The sequence below is a fragment of the Solea senegalensis genome, linkage group LG6, assembly GCF_019176455.1.
Source record: "Solea senegalensis isolate Sse05_10M linkage group LG6, IFAPA_SoseM_1, whole genome shotgun sequence".
Classification (NCBI taxonomy): Eukaryota; Metazoa; Chordata; class Actinopteri; order Pleuronectiformes; family Soleidae; genus Solea; species Solea senegalensis.
The window spans coordinates 16,097,998-16,116,000 of NC_058026.1; the positions used below are offsets into that span (position 1 = coordinate 16,097,998).

The 18,003-nt window shown below is 37.7% G+C and overlaps 4 protein-coding genes across 4 annotated transcripts; all 4 read right to left on the reverse strand.

The window, feature by feature from the left end:
* Window positions 1–292: 292 nt before the first annotated feature.
* Window positions 293–1,179, reverse strand: LOC122771435 (threonine-rich protein-like). Its single transcript, XM_044029007.1, has 4 exons — window positions 1,110–1,179; window positions 899–972; window positions 719–787; window positions 293–614 (listed from the first exon to the last, which is right to left on the reverse strand). The coding sequence occupies exons 2-4, from the start codon at window positions 953–955 to the stop codon at window positions 441–443; spliced, it is 300 nt and encodes a 99-aa protein (XP_043884942.1). The 5' UTR covers window positions 956–972; window positions 1,110–1,179; the 3' UTR covers window positions 293–440.
* Window positions 1,180–3,212: 2,033 nt separating this feature from the next.
* LOC122771437 (cell wall integrity and stress response component 2-like) lies at window positions 3,213–4,079 on the reverse strand. The gene is made up of 4 exons (XM_044029010.1): window positions 4,036–4,079; window positions 3,834–3,907; window positions 3,654–3,722; window positions 3,213–3,536 (listed from the first exon to the last, which is right to left on the reverse strand). The coding sequence occupies exons 2-4, from the start codon at window positions 3,888–3,890 to the stop codon at window positions 3,387–3,389; spliced, it is 276 nt and encodes a 91-aa protein (XP_043884945.1). The 5' UTR covers window positions 3,891–3,907; window positions 4,036–4,079; the 3' UTR covers window positions 3,213–3,386.
* Window positions 4,080–7,696: 3,617 nt separating this feature from the next.
* On the reverse strand, window positions 7,697–8,594 carry LOC122771436 (cell wall integrity and stress response component 2-like). The gene is made up of 4 exons (XM_044029009.1): window positions 8,511–8,594; window positions 8,309–8,382; window positions 8,129–8,197; window positions 7,697–8,011 (listed from the first exon to the last, which is right to left on the reverse strand). Exons 2-4 carry the CDS (start codon window positions 8,363–8,365, stop codon window positions 7,862–7,864), a joined length of 276 nt encoding a protein of 91 aa, XP_043884944.1. The 5' UTR covers window positions 8,366–8,382; window positions 8,511–8,594; the 3' UTR covers window positions 7,697–7,861.
* Window positions 8,595–14,812: 6,218 nt separating this feature from the next.
* On the reverse strand, window positions 14,813–16,975 carry odam (odontogenic, ameloblast associated). Its single transcript, XM_044029261.1, has 10 exons — window positions 16,940–16,975; window positions 16,780–16,845; window positions 16,649–16,684; window positions 16,510–16,557; window positions 16,116–16,364; window positions 15,965–16,021; window positions 15,759–15,881; window positions 15,295–15,327; window positions 15,108–15,191; window positions 14,813–15,020 (listed from the first exon to the last, which is right to left on the reverse strand). The coding sequence occupies exons 2-10, from the start codon at window positions 16,837–16,839 to the stop codon at window positions 14,985–14,987; spliced, it is 726 nt and encodes a 241-aa protein (XP_043885196.1). The 5' UTR covers window positions 16,840–16,845; window positions 16,940–16,975; the 3' UTR covers window positions 14,813–14,984.
* Window positions 16,976–18,003: the final 1,028 nt, after the last annotated feature.

Here is an 18,003-nt window from a genome sequence, read left to right on the forward strand (position 1 = left end):
TCGCCAGTCTATTATTATGAAAGTATGGCTATTCCCGGTTTAAAAAAAAAAGTGCAATATAAAATAAAACATAACTTTTACTCAGCAACACATAAAATCATGGAAAATTGTGTAAAGCCTGAAGATATGACCTATAAACACCCCCGCCCCCCCAGCAGCAGGATGTCCCTATAAGGACTTGTGTATTATTTCCACTGAAATTCACCAAGTGTGGGCCAGTGGTACAGATCAGACAAAATATTTATAAACATTCCAAATGAGCAGAGAAACAGAAACATATTGAGCCAACATCTTTTTCAAATTATGAAGTTTATTAAGCAGATATCACAAGGGAAACTGCTGATTATGATCCACATTTACTTGAGAAAAACAGTACAGATCTCAAACATGCACATGGATGGATTTTATTTTCATGTTGATCTCTGCTTCAATTTCAGATTCTACTTGGTAGTTGCAGCAGCAGTGGTGGCAGGAACAGCAGTGGTGGCAGGAGCTTTAGTTGTAGTAGTAGTAGTAGTAGTAGTGGCTGCAGTTGTAGTTGTCTTTTTGAGAGCCTTTAAGAGTTGCAGCAGCTCACGCAGTCTTGCCAGATCACTTGAAGCAGGACTGGTTTTCTTCAAGAAAAAGAGAAACATTCGTAGTCAGTGTTTTCCAAGGACTTCTATAGAAACAGCCAGCTGGTTTAATGTTGAATGTACTGTACTAAGAGGCCACTCACTTCGTCGGAGTCTGATGATGAGTTAGACTCGGAACTTGAGCGGGCAACACGTTTGCGAGCCATGTCTCTCTGTTCAAATCCAAAAGTTGCAGGTTATATAGTTTCAGTTTCATCACAATAAGAGTTGTGATATTCAAGTGCAAAGATAAGTGATATCGAATGCAAGAGAGATTGACTTACAGGTTGAGCCAGAGTGAGGCTCAGGAGGCATCCAAGCACAAGCACTAACTTCAGCATGGTTTCAGTGATCACACCTGTTAAAAACCAAGAAATACTGTAGGACCTGCTCAGCTCAAAACTGTGTCCAAAAACAAAATTCCGACCAAGCCACACAGGGAAGGCAGAATATTAAATAATGAAATAATGATAACAATAATAAGAATGTCATTACCTTCAGGTCTTTGCAAATTCAGTAGACAATCACAGAGATGGTCAAGTTGGATTGCTGTTGTGATTTTGGGGATGTGGAGCTTGTCTTTTATACAGATACAGAATCAAATGTCATGTAATTAACGTCAACAATGTTGGGAAATTGCAATTATTAAGAAATTGTTTCCCTCCACTTTGCAAGGTGTGGTTACTGAAAGAGCCTGAAACCACACCTGTATACACATGATACACCGATTGGGGTCATGTGAGTATTATACTTCATATTGTGTGTGCGTGTGCGTGTGTGTGTTATAATAAGATATGATTTTATTATCAGCCACATATTAGGTTAAATATATGAAATTGTATATTATTAATAATATGAGGGGTTTTTTTTTTCATCCCCAATCATCCAATAGGCTAGGTTATGACCCGTTCTGACCACATTCTTCAAAAGACTCAAACCCACAAGTATTAGGACACACTGAAGGTGATGACAGCCATTACATGTTGTTTAATTAATAATCTATGAAGCAAAAAAATATTCAGCATTTATAAATAGTAAACATTTAGCAAATTATTATTATTACTCTTAGAACACAGAACATTTCGGCTGCTTTTTTCCATTACTATGTTAAAGCATAAGCTCCTTTAAACACTAGACACCCCTGTCAAATATTGAGATTTTACACATTTCCCTGGTAATTGTTGGAGATTAACCCACATTTTTAGGATTGTTAAGTGATCCACAGTTCAGCATTGTCTGGCTTGATTCTTGTGTCGGACATCTCTTCCTGGGACGGCAGTCTGGTGATGTCACGCATAGTATTGCCTCAGCTCGCTTGGAACCTCGCCAGAGCAGGTACTACAAAAAGTGCTGAGTACTATCGCTAGTGGAAACACAAAATAACCATGCAGCGCCGAGGCGAGACAAGGCAAGTCGAGCTAGTGGAAACATGCCAATATACAGAGGCCATAAGAGTGTAGTATAGTGTCTTACATCAGGCAATCTGATGACATGAATTATTTATTTTTACATGAACAAAAATAAAAGAAGAACGGTCTTTTTTGTGACTTCTGCATGCGTGTCGCTACTCCCAGTTTAAAAAAAATGCAACATAAAATTAATCATAACTTTGACTTGGCAACATATAAGTCTTCAACAACTTTCTTTTTACCTCCTACTCCTTGGATTTTCTTCTGCTGACAGAAACTTGTTGCAAACCAAGTGATAACGGCGCTTTCTCAGAACTTCTCCCTCTCGGGTGCTCATTCTTCAGCTCCCTGTGTACATTTGGCTGAGGTGGAGGTCTTGCTTGTGTCTTCAATGACAGTTGTAAATGTTTCTCTGGAAATTCTTAGGGATTGCCTCGCTGACTACCAGAGGGCTGTAAGGGAGGCAAAATCACAACACTTGTCAAATATACCTAGCAGCAGTCACTGTCCTAGAGTGTTATTTAAAACTATTGATTCTTTTGTTAGTCCACATACTTCTGTTGCACCCAATGTCTCCATGTTAACGTGTGAGAATTTTCTTCACTTCTTCATTGAAAAAGTGGATTTTGTAAGACAGATTATCAATAAAATCAGTAATAAGGAGTAGTCTGCTGCTCCTGCTCATTCTGCTGTGTTTAAGAAGTTTGAGCTGTTTTTTTTGCTCCTCCCTCACTGGCACAGTAAAATCTCTGGAGCCCACAAATTGCCCACTGGATGTTGTCCCCGCTGGTATTTTACAAAAAGGTTTTTAATATTGTAGGGTCTGGGCTTTTGCTTGTGGTTAGTTTTATTGAATTCACACTTGTCATTCTTATCAAAGGTTTTAGATAAAGTCATTTTTACTCTGTTATAGTCATTTTTAGAAAAGAAACTCTGTTCTGGAGAAACTTCAGTCTGGTTTTAGGTCTCACCATAGCACTGAGTCTGCCTCGCTGAAAGTGCACAATGGCATCACTCTGTCTTTAGATAAAAAGTGCCCTGTTGCCCTCGTGTTGCTGGACCTCAGGGCAACTAAGAGTATAAGGGTAAGCACTAAGGGTTAACTATGGTACATGCAGCTCTTTTGTATCCTCTTAAAATATTATAATATTCCAAATGAGCAGAGAAAAAGAAACATATTGAGCCAACATGTTTTTCAAATTGTGAAATTTATTAAGCAGATGTCACAAGGGAAACTACACATTTAGTTGAACTGAAATGTTGAGTGTGGTTCAGACAAACAAAAACAGCACAAATCTCAAACATGCACATTGCTCATGATTGGATTTCATTCTCATGTTGATCTCTGCTTCAGTTTCAGATTCTACTTGGTAGTTGCAGCAGCAGTGGTGGCAGGAGCTTTAGTTGTAGTAGTAGTAGTAGTGGCTGCAGTTGTAGTTGTTGTGGTAGAAAGTAAGAGTTTCAGCAGCTCAAGCAGTTGTGAAACAGAACTAGTACTAGTACTAGTAGTTCGCTTCAAGAAAAACAGAAACATTCAGAGTCAGTTGTACAACAGAGGGTTTTCCAAGGACTTCTACAGAAACAGGCAGCTGGTTTAATGTTGAATGTACAGTACTAAGAGGCCACTCACCTCGTCGGAGCCTGATGCTGAGTCAGACTCAGAACTTGAGCGGGCAACACGTTTGCGAGCCATGTCTCTCTGTACAAATCCAAAAGTTGCAGGTTATATAGTTTCAGTTTCATCACAATAAGAGTTTTGATATTCAAGTGCAAAGATAAGTGATATCGAATGCAAGAGAGATTGACTTACAGGTTGAGCCAGAGTGAGGCTCAGGAGGCATCCAAGCACAAGCACTAACTTCAGCATGGTTTCAGTGATCACACCTGTTAAAAACCAAGAAATACTGTAGGACCTGCTCAGCTCAACACTGAGTCCAAAACAAGATTCCAACCAAGCCACATAGGGAAGGCAGAATATTAAATAATGAAAACAATAATAAGAATGTCATTACCTTCAGGTCTTTGCAATTTCAATAGACAATCACAGAGATGGTCAAGTTGGATTGCTGTTGTGATGTTAGGGACGTGGAGCTTGTCTTTTATACAGATACAGGAGCAGATGTCCTGTCATTTACGTCAACAGTGTTGGGAAATGGCAATTTTTAAGAAATCGTTTCCCTCCACTTTTCAAGGTGTGGTTTCTTTTCAGAGCCTGAAACCACACCTGGATAGACATGATATACAGAGTAGGATCAGTTAAATATCACATATGAGGTATAATATACAATTGTGTAAAACATTTCTTATTATACGGGATTACTTTAAAGGTTGGTCTTATATTTGATTGTATGCCCATTTATATGGCAAATTGTTTAACAGATGCAACACATAAAGAAATACCTGGACTTATGATGACAAATCAGGTGGCTTAAGCAGGGAACAGGCAACACCCGTGAATAATGCTTTCCTGTCTGCTTCCTCTTGATTTAGGATGTTGGAGGATACTCAGCATAAATTACTCAAATATATCAGCAACTCTTCAATAATGATCTTTCCAGTTTATTTATTTATTTTATTATTATTATACTGAGATGTTTGAGAAGGGTGTGGCTGAGTATTTGCTACTTGGTTCGTATCAGTGAAGGCGACATATACTGTCGCACAGAGCAGGGGAGTGGATAAATAAAGCAGATTAGTAATAGAGTCTCCAATACATTTATCAAAAATAATCTTTTTTGCAGGTTCTTCAGGAGCAATGAGGCTCATATTTGTCGCAGCTTTACTTCTGTCAGCAGCAGACTGGGGTCATGTGAGTATTATACTTTATATTATAATAAATAAACAAAATAAAACAGTAGGAGAATAGAATAGGGCTGAGAATGAAGGGCATCTTTGATCCGTGTTAAGAAAAAATTCACAATGTCATTTTGGACTTCAAAATGTAATTGGGAACTTCACACTGTGGGGAGCAGCATGCCTGAAGGAACATAAACATAAATAACTGTAAAATAACAAATAAGTAACAGATATTAAAGACATTTAGTACATGCAAAAACAACATCTCACATTTTAAAGTGATATTGAAAAACAGACGGTGACGGAGACTGTCTGATGTCTAATGACAGCCCATTCCACAGTAAAACATTTTAAAGCAAAAAACCACAATGACACATGGTTTGCAGAAAACACAACACAGCAGCATATAACAAAACACAACAACAAATGTGATTTTTTTTAAATTTGTTTCATTTTGCGATTTGCTGTGGCGTTTTCTTGTGGCGAAAAAAGAGGTATTTACAGTTGTTTTTAATTATACATTTATTACCAATAATCAAACAATGTCAGATTATTCATTATCACAAAGGATAACAAATAATTTAGGGTATGAGAATTTCTCATTACTTTGGTTTATTTGGTGACCCAAACAAAAAAAAAGGTGTAAGCATTTCCATAAATGAAAGTTAGCTAATAAAATAAACCTTACAGACGCAGGAAAATAAAATCTAGATTTGTGAGAAAGGATTTTTCTAAAAAAACAGTGGCAATTTGAGAATGGTTTCATGAAACTTATACTTGAAACCAAATGCGACATAGCAGGGAATTTTACTCACAAATGAACTGTAACTTGTGCAGCCAAGAGTTATTTTTTGACTAATTTTGTAATTATATGATCAAGAGGTAACTATAGTGGCAAATAAACTCATTGTTGAGTTCTGGCCCATTTTACAACATTTTACAACTGTCCTCAAGCATAAATATTGTTCTTACAACTTCATGATATCCTCCACAAATACAATTGTGGTTCACCATTTTCATTGAATTTAAATTGGTTTATTCAACACAAAGTAACACATTTGGTGTCCCAGTGCAAAATGACTGCCATAGAAAATGTATGGGTAAGACTATATTATATTCATGCAACCGATGGAAAACATGTACATCCGCACACATTTACTCACCACATCCCAGATCTGAGTGGGATTTTCTTATACATGCAACACTAAGAATAAGAACCTTGTGACAAAGTGTATGTTGTGTAAAATCAAACGTCTTAATTAACATAAATGTTCCATCAGACTTGCTGATCCTACCCTGTGGCAACTTCAGTTACCAAGAGGAGGTGATATTGACAAGAGAGGAAGCAGAACTGTTCTTGCTACATGCCTTAGGCTCATTATATCCTCAGGGTTTAAAGGCTGACCTGATATGAGTAACGTTGTATTGGGGTTGTACCTGTAATATATCATATTACAAAGAAACTGCACTTTAGTACAACTCCTCTGATGTTTGTGCAGTTCTCTCATTTAGAACATAGTGTCATGACCTTAAGTTTCTGGTGTTTAATTCCCACACAAAGCAGGTCTTCATAGATGTGTAACACCTAGAGAATTAGTGAATTAGAGAAGTGTCAGCTGAAGTTGCTGAACTACAACTCCCAGCTGAGCAGTGCTAACCCAGCATAGATGTATTACTCATGAAGCAGATTTTTGTGTTAAACCTTATGTATTCACATAAATTGTCTTGCCCATGATAATATTTATGATTGAAACATACAATTCACCCTCTCGGTTCCCACTCTCCTCTCTCTCACTGTGGGTACTTGGAACACAGTTTATTTTCATCTTGGAGGAGATCGTATCTGATGTTTCTTCAAACTTTATTCATGAATGACACTCATGTAATTGATTTGGGGTTTTTATTGTTTTGGTTTTGTGTGCGAAAGTGACATTCTGAAACATTGTTTTTTGTTTAGAACATTTTATTGTTGTGAAAACAAGCAATTGGCCCTATTCTCTTTTCTGTCTACTTACTTCCACTCGGTTCAATTATATCCACACATAACTTGTTGTTTCATTGTTATGCTGATGATGTTCAGATTTATTTACCTTTGCAGTCCAACCATAGTATCTCACAAAGCATTTTACTTAAGTGCATTTCTGACATCAAGTAGTGGCTGAGACAATTTTCTTCATTTAAATGAGACAAAGACAGAGTTGCTTTTGGTGATCCTGGAGCAGCGAGCGGGGGTGCCCTGTCTCCACAGGTCAGCTCAACTATTAGAAACCTTGGTGTTGTCTTTGACTGAAATCTAAATTTTAACAAATATGTCGAGACAGGTATTTATCATTTGTGTATACTAGAGAAAGCAAAACCATTTTTAACTCGCCACAACCTAGAGGTAGCCATACACACATTTATTAGTTCTAGACTGGACTATTGTAATGCCCTTCATGTTGGTGTCACTCAGTTTCCTTTGAGCCGCCTCCAGTTATTGCAAAATGTGGCTGCTCCTCAAACTAAATGAGAGCACATCACTCCAATACTTTATTTTCTCCACTGACCACCTGTACGTTTTTTTAGAATTGTATTTAAACTTTTTAATTTTTGTTTTTAAAGCCCTTAATGTTCTCGCCGTAGCCTATTAAACAGACATTTTAACTGTTCGCAAGCACGGGAGAGATTTACGGTCATCCAACCAGCTTATGCTTGATGATTCCAGGTCTAGATATTAACAGACCTTTCAGGTGCCGCCCCCAGGCTCTGGAATAATTACAGATCTGTGCCACGTGAGCACTAAGGGTTAACTATGATACATACAGCTATTTTGTATCCACTTAAAATATTTTAACATTCCAAATGAGCAGAGAAAAAGAAACATATTGAGCCAACAACTTTTTCAAATTGTGAAGTTTATTAAGCAGATATCACAAGGGAAACTGCTGATTTTGATCCACATTTACTTGAACTGAAATGTTGAGTGTGGTTGAGACAAACAAAAACAGCACAGATCTCAAACATGCACATCGCTCATGTTGATCTCTGCTTCAGTTTCAGATTCTACTTGGTAGTTGCAGCAGCAGTGGTGGCAGGAGCTTTAGTTGTAGTAGTAGTAGTAGTGGCTGCAGTTGTAGTTGTTGTGGTAGAAAGTAAGAGTTTCAGCAGCTCAAGCAGTTGTGAAACAGAACTAGTACTAGTACTAGTAGTTCGCTTCAAGAAAAACAGAAACATTCAGAGTCAGTTGTACAACAGAGGGTTTTCCAAGGACTTCTACAGAAACAGGCAGCTGGTTTAATGTTGAATGTACAGTACTAAGAGGCCACTCACCTCGTCGGAGCCTGATGCTGAGTCAGACTCAGAACTTGAGCGGGCAACACGTTTGCGAGCCATGTCTCTCTGTACAAATCCAAAGGTTGCAGGTTATATAGTTTCAGTTTCATCACAATAAGAGTTTTGATATTCAAGTGCAAAGATAAGTGATATCGAATGCAAGAGAGATTGACTTACAGGTTGAGCCAGAGTGAGGCTCAGGAGGCATCCAAGCACAAGCACTAACTTCAGCATGGTTTCAGTGATCACACCTGTTAAAAACCAAGAAATACTGTAGGACCTGCTCAGCTCAACACTGAGTCCAAAACAAGATTCCAACCAAGCCACATAGGGAAGGCAGAATATTAAATAATGATAACAATAATAAGAATGTCATTACCTTCAGGTCTTTGCAATTTCAGTAGACAATCGCAGAGATGGTCAAGTTGGATTGCTGTTGTGATGTTAGGGACGTGGAGCTTGTCTTTTATACAGATACAGGAGCAGATGTCCTGTCATTTACGTCAACAGTGTTGGGAAATGGCAATTATTAAGAAATCGTTTCCCTCCACTTTTCAAGGTGTGGTTACTTTTCAGAGCCTGAAACCACACCTGGATACACATGATATACAGAGTAGCATCAGTTAAATATCACATATGAGGTATAATATACAATTGTGTAAAACATTTCTTATTAAACAGGATTACTTTAAAGGTTGGTCTTATATTTGATTGTATGTCCATTTGTTACAGCAAATTGTTTAACAGATGCAACACATAAAGAAATACCTGGACTTATGATGACAAATCAGGTGGCTTAAGCAGGGAACAGGCAACACCCGTGAATAATGCTTTCCTGTCTGCTTCCTCTTGATTTAGGATGTTGCAGGATACTCAGCATAAATTACTCAAATATATCAGCAACTCTTCAATAATGATCTTTCCCGTTTATTTATTTATTTATTTTATTATTATTATACTAAGATGTTTGAGAAGGGTGTGGCTGAGTATTTACTACATGGTTCGTATAAGTGTAGGCCACATATACTGTCGCACAGAGCAGGGGAGTGGATAAATAGAGCAGATTAGGAATAGAGTCTCCAATACATTTATCAAAAATAATCTTTTTTGCAGGTTCTTCAGGAGCAATGAGGCTCATATTTGTCGCAGCTTTACTTCTGTCAGCAGCAGACTGGGGTCATGTGAGTATTATACTTTATATTATAATAAATAAACAAAATAAAACAGTAGGAGAATAGAATAGGGCTGAGAATGAAGGGCATCTTTGATCCGTGTTAAGAAAAAATTCACAATGTCATTTTGGACTTCAAAATGTAATTGGGAACTTCACACTGTGGGGAGCAGCATGCCTGAAGGAACATAAACATAAATAACTGTAAAATAACAAATAAGTAACAGATATTAAAGACATTTAGTACATGCAAAAACAACATCTCACATTTTAAAGTGATATTGAAAAACAGACGGTGACGGAGACTGTCTGATGTCTAATGACAGCCCATTCCACAATAAAACATATCAAAGCAAAAAACCACAATGACAAGTAGTTTGCAGAACACACATTAAATCTCACAACACAACAGCATATAACAAAATACAACATCAAAATGTGATTTTTTTTTAATTTGTTTCGTTTTGCGATTTGCTGTGGCGTTTTCTTGTGGCGAAAAAAGAGGTATTTACAGTTGTTTTTACGTTTACGTATATATTTATTACCAACAATCAAACAATGTCAGATTATTCATTATCACAAAGGATAACAAATAATTTAGGGTATGAGAATTTCTCATTACTTTGGTTTATTTGGTGACCCAAACAAAAAAAAGGTTTATGCATTTCCATAAATGAAAGTTAGCTAATAAAATAAACCTTACAGACGCAGGAAAATAAAATCTTTATTTGTGAGAATGGATTTTTTAAAAAAAAAACAAAAAAACAGGGGCAATTTGAGAATGGTTTCATGAAACTTATACTTGAAACCAAATGTGACATAGCAGGGAATTTTACTCACAAATGAACTGTAACTTTTGCAGCCAAGAGTTATTTTTTGACTAATTTTGTAATTATATGATCAAGAGGTAACTATAGTGGCAAATAAACTCTTTGTTGAGTTCTGGCCCATTTTACAACATTTTAGAACTGTCCTCAAGCATAAATATTGTTTTTACAACTTCATGATATCCTCCACAAATACAATTGTGGTTCACCATTTTCATTGAATTTAAATTGGTTTATTCAACACAAAGTAACACATTTGGTGTCCCAGTGCAAAATGACTGCCATAGAAAATATATGGGTAAGACTATATTATATTCATGCAACCGATGGAAAACATGTACATCCGCACACATTTACTCACCAGATCCCAGATCTGAGCGGGATTTTCTTATACATGCAACACTAAGAATAAGAACCTTATGACAAAGTGTATGTTGTGTAAAATCAAACGTCGCCTGAAAACTGAGTATTAATTAACGTAAATGTTCCATCAGACTTGCTGATCCTACCCTGTGGCAACTTCACTTACCAAGAGGAGGTGATATTGACAAGAGAGGAAGCAGAAATGTTCTTGCTAAATGCCTTAGGCTCATTATATCCTCAGGGTTTAAAGGCTGACCTGATATGAGTAACGTTGTATTGGGGTTGTACCTGTAATATATCATATTACAAAGAAACTGCACTTTAGTACAACTCCTCCGATGTGCAGTTCTCTCATTTAGAACATAGTGTCATGACCTTAAGTTTCTGGTGTTTAATTCCCACACAAAGCAGGCCTTCATAGATGTGTAACACCTAGAGAATTAGTGAATTAGAGAAGTGTCAGCTGAAGTTGCTGAACTACAACTCCCAGCTGAGCAGTGCTAACCCAGCATAGATGTATTACTCATGAAGCGGATTTTTGTGTTAAACCTTATGTATTCACATAAATTGTCTTGCCCATGATAATATTTATAATTGAAACATACAATTCACCCTCTCTGTTCCCACTCTCCTCTCTGTCACTGTGGGTACTTGGAACACAGTTTATTTTCATGTTGGAGGAGATCGTATCTGACTTTCTTCAAACTTTATTCATGAATGACATTCATGTAATTGATTTTGGGACACTCATGTAATTGATTTTGGGTTTTTATTGTTTTGGTTTTGTGTGCAAAAGTGACATTCTGAAACATTGTTTTTTGTTTAGAACATTTTATTGTTGTGAAAACAAGCAATTGTCCCTATTCTCTTTTCTGTCTACTTACTTCCACTCAGTTCTATTATATCCACACATAACTTGTTGTTTCATTGTTATGCTGATGATGTTCAGATTTATTTACCTTTGCAGTCCAACCATAGTATCTCACAAAGCATTTTACTTAAGTGCATTTCTGAAATCAAGTAGTGGCTGAGACAATTTTCTTCATTTAAATGAGACAAAGACGGAGTTGCTTTTGGTGATCCTGGAGCAGCGAAGGGGGGGTGCCCTGTCTCCACTGGTCAGCTCAACTATTAGAAACCTTGGTGTTGTCTTTGACTGTAATCTAAATTTTAACAAATATGTCAAGACAGGTATTTATCATTTGTGTATACTGGAGAAAGCAAAACCATTTTTAACTCGCCACAACCTAGAGGTAGCCATACACACATTTATTAGTTCTAGACTGGACTATTGTAATGCCCTTTATGTTGGTGTCACTCAGTTTCCTTTGAGCCGCCTCCAGTTATTACAAAATGTGGCTGCTCCTCAAACTAAATGAGAGCACATCACTCCAATACTTTATTTTCTCCACTGACCACCTGTGTGTTTTATAGAATTGATTTTAAACTTTTTAATGTTTGTTTTTAAAGCCCTTGAAGGCCTCGCCGCAGCCTATTAAACAGACATTTTAACTGTTCGCAAGCACAGGAGCGATTTACGGTCATCCAACCAGCTTATGCTTGACGATTCCAGGTCGATATATTAACAGTGGGGTGACTGAGACTTTTCAGGTGCCGCCCCCAGGCTCTGGAATAATTACAGATCTGTGCCACGTGAGCACTAAGGGTTAACTATGATACATGCAGCTCTTTTGTATCCACTTAAAATATTTTAACATTCCAAATGAGCAGAGAAAAAGAAACATATTGAGCCAACATCTTTTTCAAATTGTGAAGTTTATTAAGCAGATATCACAAGGGAAACATGCAACGTCGCTCATGTTGATCTCTGCTTCAGTTTCACATTCTACTTGTTATTTGCGGCAGGAGCTTTAGTTGTAGTAGTAGTAGTGGCTGCAGTTGTAGTTGTTGTGGTAGAGAGTAAGAGTTTCAGCAGCTCAAGCAGTTGTGAAAAAGAACTAGTACTAGTAGTTTGCTTCAAGAAAAACAGAAACATTCAGAGTCAGTTGTACAACAGAGGGTTTTCCAAGGACTTCTATAGAAACAGGCAGCTGGTTTAATGTTGAATGTACAGTACTAAGAGGCCACTCACCTCGTTGGAGTCTGAGTTAGACTCAGAACTTGAGCGGGCAACACGTTTGCGAGCCATGTCTCTCTGTACAAATCCAAAAGTTGCAGGTTATATAGTTTCAGTTTCATCACAATAAGAGTTTTGATATTCAATTGTAAAGATAAGTGATATCGAATGCAAGAGAGATTGACTTACAGGTTGAGCCAGAGTGAGGCTCAGGAGGCATCCAAGCACAAGCACTAACTTCAGCATGGTTTCAGTGATCACACCTGTTAAAAACCAAGAAATACTGTGCTCAACACTGTGTCCAAAAACAAGATTGCAACCAAGCCACATAGGGAAGGCAGAATATTAAATAATGAAATAATGCTAACAATAATTAGAAGGTCATTACCTTCAGTTCTTTGCAATTTCAGTAGATAATCACAGAGATGGTCAAGAGGGGTTGCTGTTGTGATGTTAGGGACGTGGAGCTTGTCTTTTATACAGATACAGGAGCAGATGTCCTGTCATTTACGTGAACAGTGTTGGGAAATGGCAATTTTTAAGAAATTGTTTCCCTCCACTTTTCAAGGTGTGGTTACTTTTCAGAGCCGTAAACCACACCTGGATACACATGATATACAGAGTAGCATCAGTTAAATATCACATATGAGGTATAATATACAATTGTGTAAAGCATTTCTTATTATAAGGGATTAGTTTAAAGTTTGGTCTTATATTTCATTGTATGTCCATTTGTTACAGCAAATTGTTTAACAGATGCAACACATAAAGAAATACCTGGACTTATGATGACAAATCAGGTGGCTTAAGCAGGGAACAGGCAACACCCGTGAATAATGCTTTCCTGTCTGCTTCCTCTTGATTTAGGATGTTGCAGGATACTCAGCATAAATTACTCAAATATATCAGCAACTCTTCAATAATGATATTTCCCGTTTATTTATTTATTTTATTATTATTCTAAGATGTTTGAGAAGGGTGTGGCTGAGTATTTGCTTTGTGGTTCGTATCAGTGAAGGCCACATATACTGTCGCACAGAGCAGGGGAGTGGATAAATAGAGCAGATTAATAATAGAGTCGCCAATACATTTCTCAAAATAATCTTTTTTGCAGGTTATATACATGGATTTTAAGTCATGTTATTACCTTTTTTAAAGAAAAAAATAAATAAATCAGATGCTTATAATAATTGCCATAATCACAGTATAGTGTCTTTTAAAGGTAGTTTATGTGTTTATAATATATGCATACACGGTTTTACATGCTGTAATCATTTTTTTTGTTTTTTAATTTTCAATATATTGGTCAATATATATATACTGTATATATACATATATATATATACACCATGTGTCCCATGTGTCAGCATGTGTAACAGTATACTTAAAACATTTGATTTTAAGGATCCCAGATCTGAGAGGGTTTTTCTTATACATGCAACACTAAGAATAAGAACCTTGTGACAAAGTGCATGTTGTGTAAAATCAAACGTCGCCTGAAAACTGAGTATTAATTAACGTAAATGTTCCATCAGACTTGCTGATCCTAACCTGTGTCAACTTCAGTTACCAAGAGGAGGTGATATTGACAAGAGAGGAAGCAGAACTGTTCTTGCTACATGCCTTAGGCTCATTATGTCCTCAGGGTTTAAAGGCTGACCTGATATGAGTAACATTGTATTGGGGTTGTACCTGTAATATATCATATTACAAAGAAACTGCACTTTAGTACAACTCCTCCGATGTTTGTGCAGTTCTCTCATTTGGAACATAGGTGTCATGGTGTTTAATTCCCACACAAAGCAGGCCTTCATAGATGTGTAACACCTAGAGAATTACAAGTGTCAGCTGAAGTTGCTGAACTACAACTCCCAGCTGAGCAGTGCTAACCCAGCATAGATGTATTACTCATGAAGAGGATTTTTCTGTCTGTAATGTCTGTGTTAAACCTAATGACGGTCATGTGACAGAAAAATTGGCATTTTTGCATTAAAGAAATGTGCATGGATCTAAGTATTCTCATAAATTGTCTTGCCCATGATAATATTTATCATTGAAACATAAAATTCACCCTCTCGGTTCCCACTCTCCTCTCTGTCACTGTGGGTACTTGAAACACAGTTTATTTTCATCTTGGAGGAGATCGAATCTGACTTCCTTCAAACTGTATTCATGAATGGGTTTTTTTTGGTTTGGTTTTGTGTGCAACAGTGACATTCTGAAACATTTTTTGTTGTTTAGAATATTTTATTGTTTTGAAAACAAGCAAGATAGCACATACAACATCTGAGGACAGATACATTGCATTCAGAGAAACAGCATACTACCTAAAAACCTTGAGCTTCTGGTGACAACAACCAAATACACAGACATTAATATCTTCATTATCAATTTGTTGCTATTTCCAGATGACATCTAAGGCTCAAACAGGAACGGGAAATTGGAGTTTCCCTGCAGACAGTTGAATTATTAAGTCAGAGTTTGCATTCACTGTGTATGTGTGTGTGTGTGAGCGTGTATGGGTGCATTATATCCCACCTCATCAATCCCAGGACCTGACGCGTCACCACGAGGATTAGGAGGAATTGTAGTAGACTCTTTGTGTGTCCCCACTGGCCATGTCTGACACAGGCAAAAGTATAGAAAACAAAGTCATTTGACTTAACCAGTGCAGACTTGACTTAATTATAAAGACCAAGTAGTTTATGCAGTGTAGTGAACTCACTCTCTCTGTGTGCACCTTCGGCTGGGAGGCCTGCTAAAATTGATAGAAGAAAATGTGGTTGCATTGTATTAGCTATAACAAGTAATGAACATATGATGAAATAAGGTGAATTGAGAAATAAAATGTACAAGGATAAGCCACAGTTGGTATCACTTAACACTCTCCAATATGACAGGGATGACTGATTGGTTTCAACAGGCCACCATGACTAGACAGCGTGTGGTCAACAGTTGTCATTGCGTCACAGTCGCCACATCCTCACAGTCATGACTCAACATGCTCAGCTGTAATTATCATTAAATCACATCTATGTCATCAGGTTTTAAAACTAAATTCAAAGTAAATGCCAAAGTAAAACAGCACTTTTAAACGTAAAGCTCTTGATGCCGTCATGCGTTTTACTCTTTTTAAAGAAAAAAAGTTACTTTCCCTCAACAGCTATCAAGTTATCATAGACATCTGACCTGCAGAGGGAGCTGTGGCCTCTGTGTGGTTCTCTCCAGGTTCTGTTGACCGTTGTTAGGCGGCAGCACCACTGTATTTCTCTGCTGTGGGTAGCCATATGAGGGCATAAAGTACTGGAATCCCTGTGGATAAATAATTAATTAAATCACTTTTAAGTCTGAACTAAGAATTGAGAAAATAAAAACTTCAGTGTTTGACTTCATACCTGCTGTCTGGGAAATTGAGGGAATCCATAACCAGGGTACTGAAACTGTGGAAACATCTAAAAAAAAAAGAGAGAGAGATATGAAAGAATAATTCACTTATCCATAAGAAACGCAGCATAAGGAACCACCACATTATTTGCATCGTCACACCTGCATAGGGTTTTGGGCCTGCTGAGGCACAAGGGGAGCGTTGGGATCCAGTGGGGGCCCGAGCTGCTCCTGCTGGCCGTTGGGTACAAACATGGGTGTTAGCTGGTTGCCGTGGGTGGGGAACAGCAGCTGAGTCCCCTGGGGCCCAAAGGGACCAGACATCTGTGGGTTCAAGTTCACCATCTGTGGAGTGAGCAGCACCTCTGGCTGCTGCTGCTGCAGCACATACTGAGGTAATATGGATCCCGCCTGGAGAAGAAAGTGGTTTCTTTCATCTTATATTTTCCCCAAAAAATATGACTTATGGAGACACTTGAATTCTATTAATAATTTAAATAAATGGCGCTATGGTTAGCATTAGAGCAGCACACATGTTTGTGAGTCCAGCCTGTACCTGTGCCTGTGCAAGTGCTGCAAGAGTTAGTCCATTCAGTCTTAGGATCTGAAAACACAAAACTGTTGCATTAGCTAATTGTATGACAGGGAAAAGGGTTCTGTTGCAGTAGATATGAATGCATAAATGACTTTTTTACCTCATTGCTGTTGCTTGCAATAATTCCAATCTGCAGCTGTAAAAGAGAAGGAATAGCATGTTATATTTTCCTTTTAGATGCTACAAGAGCAATCAGACGTACAGTATAATAGAACAATGCATGTAACTCACTGGCAGAGCGAAGCTAGTCCTCAATAGACAAACCAACAGACAGGCCGTTTGTAGAGCCATGGTGTCCTACAGTGCGTAAAAACACGAGGCATTAAAAACAAAATCATACACTTCACTATTACCAAGACATGGAAAAGTTCAACCGAAGCACGAGCACTACCAAGTCTTTGTAGAGTTTCTCTGGTTCTGCTTTCCTTTCCTGAGTGCCTGCCTCCTCACCCGGTCCATATCCCTTTTAAATTCTCTGATGTGAGCTGTTAAAATCCACCATCAGCCTGTCCAGACAATGTGTGGTCAGTGTCACAGACATTTCTCATGGCAACAGACTCAGACACTTACAACACAGGACAGGTAAGTATGTTATTAGGCGCCAGTCATGCCTCTAAATGCCATGACACGGGTCTGTGTTGAGTTATTGACAAGTTTACAAGGATTCTGAATTTGTAACGATATGCACTTTTCACTCTAAAAGCACCGGTGTCTCATTGGCAGTTTATGTGCACATATGTTGAAGTGTGCTGCTTCAGCTTGTAATTACAGATTTGAAATGCAGCAGGGGTTTTGTCAAATTATGAGAATAAAAAGGAAAACAGAGGCTGAAAGCTTATAATCAGACATTTGTCAAGAGTTGTACATCATGTTCAGACTCATGTTGGTGTTTCACTGGCTAATGTGTGTTCATGGTTGACTGCATTTGAATTCATGTTGAGGACACAAACAAAATTGAATTTGTCCTTCAATAATACACATCTGTTGCTAGGGACTAGAACAAAAAGCACTATATTTGAATAGTTGTTTCCTATGTTTTCTGTTTTTTACATATATGTCTTCCATTTTTTGTAATCGGCAGTGATGTATATTTAGGTACCCGAGCACGAATGGCAGGGGTCTAAACAGCTCATGGCACGAATATGTGAGTGGAACCTATTGTTATTCTTCAGATTATTATTAGTAGTAGTAGTAGTTGTAGTATTCCATGTCATTGCGGTCATTTTTAAGGGGGAAACTCTCTGAAACTTTGCACAGAGGTCAGGTTTGGTTTTTAATTGTTGTGTACAACTGTTTTGTTCTCTTAAGATTAAAACCTTAATATCTGACAAGTGTATCTAATATCTGAGTTAGGTGTGTTTTTTTTTTTCAAACCAAAGATACACCTGTTCTGCTGAACCAGTATGACATGACAGAGTGACAGTGACTCAGCACGATCCTGAAACTGATGCAGCC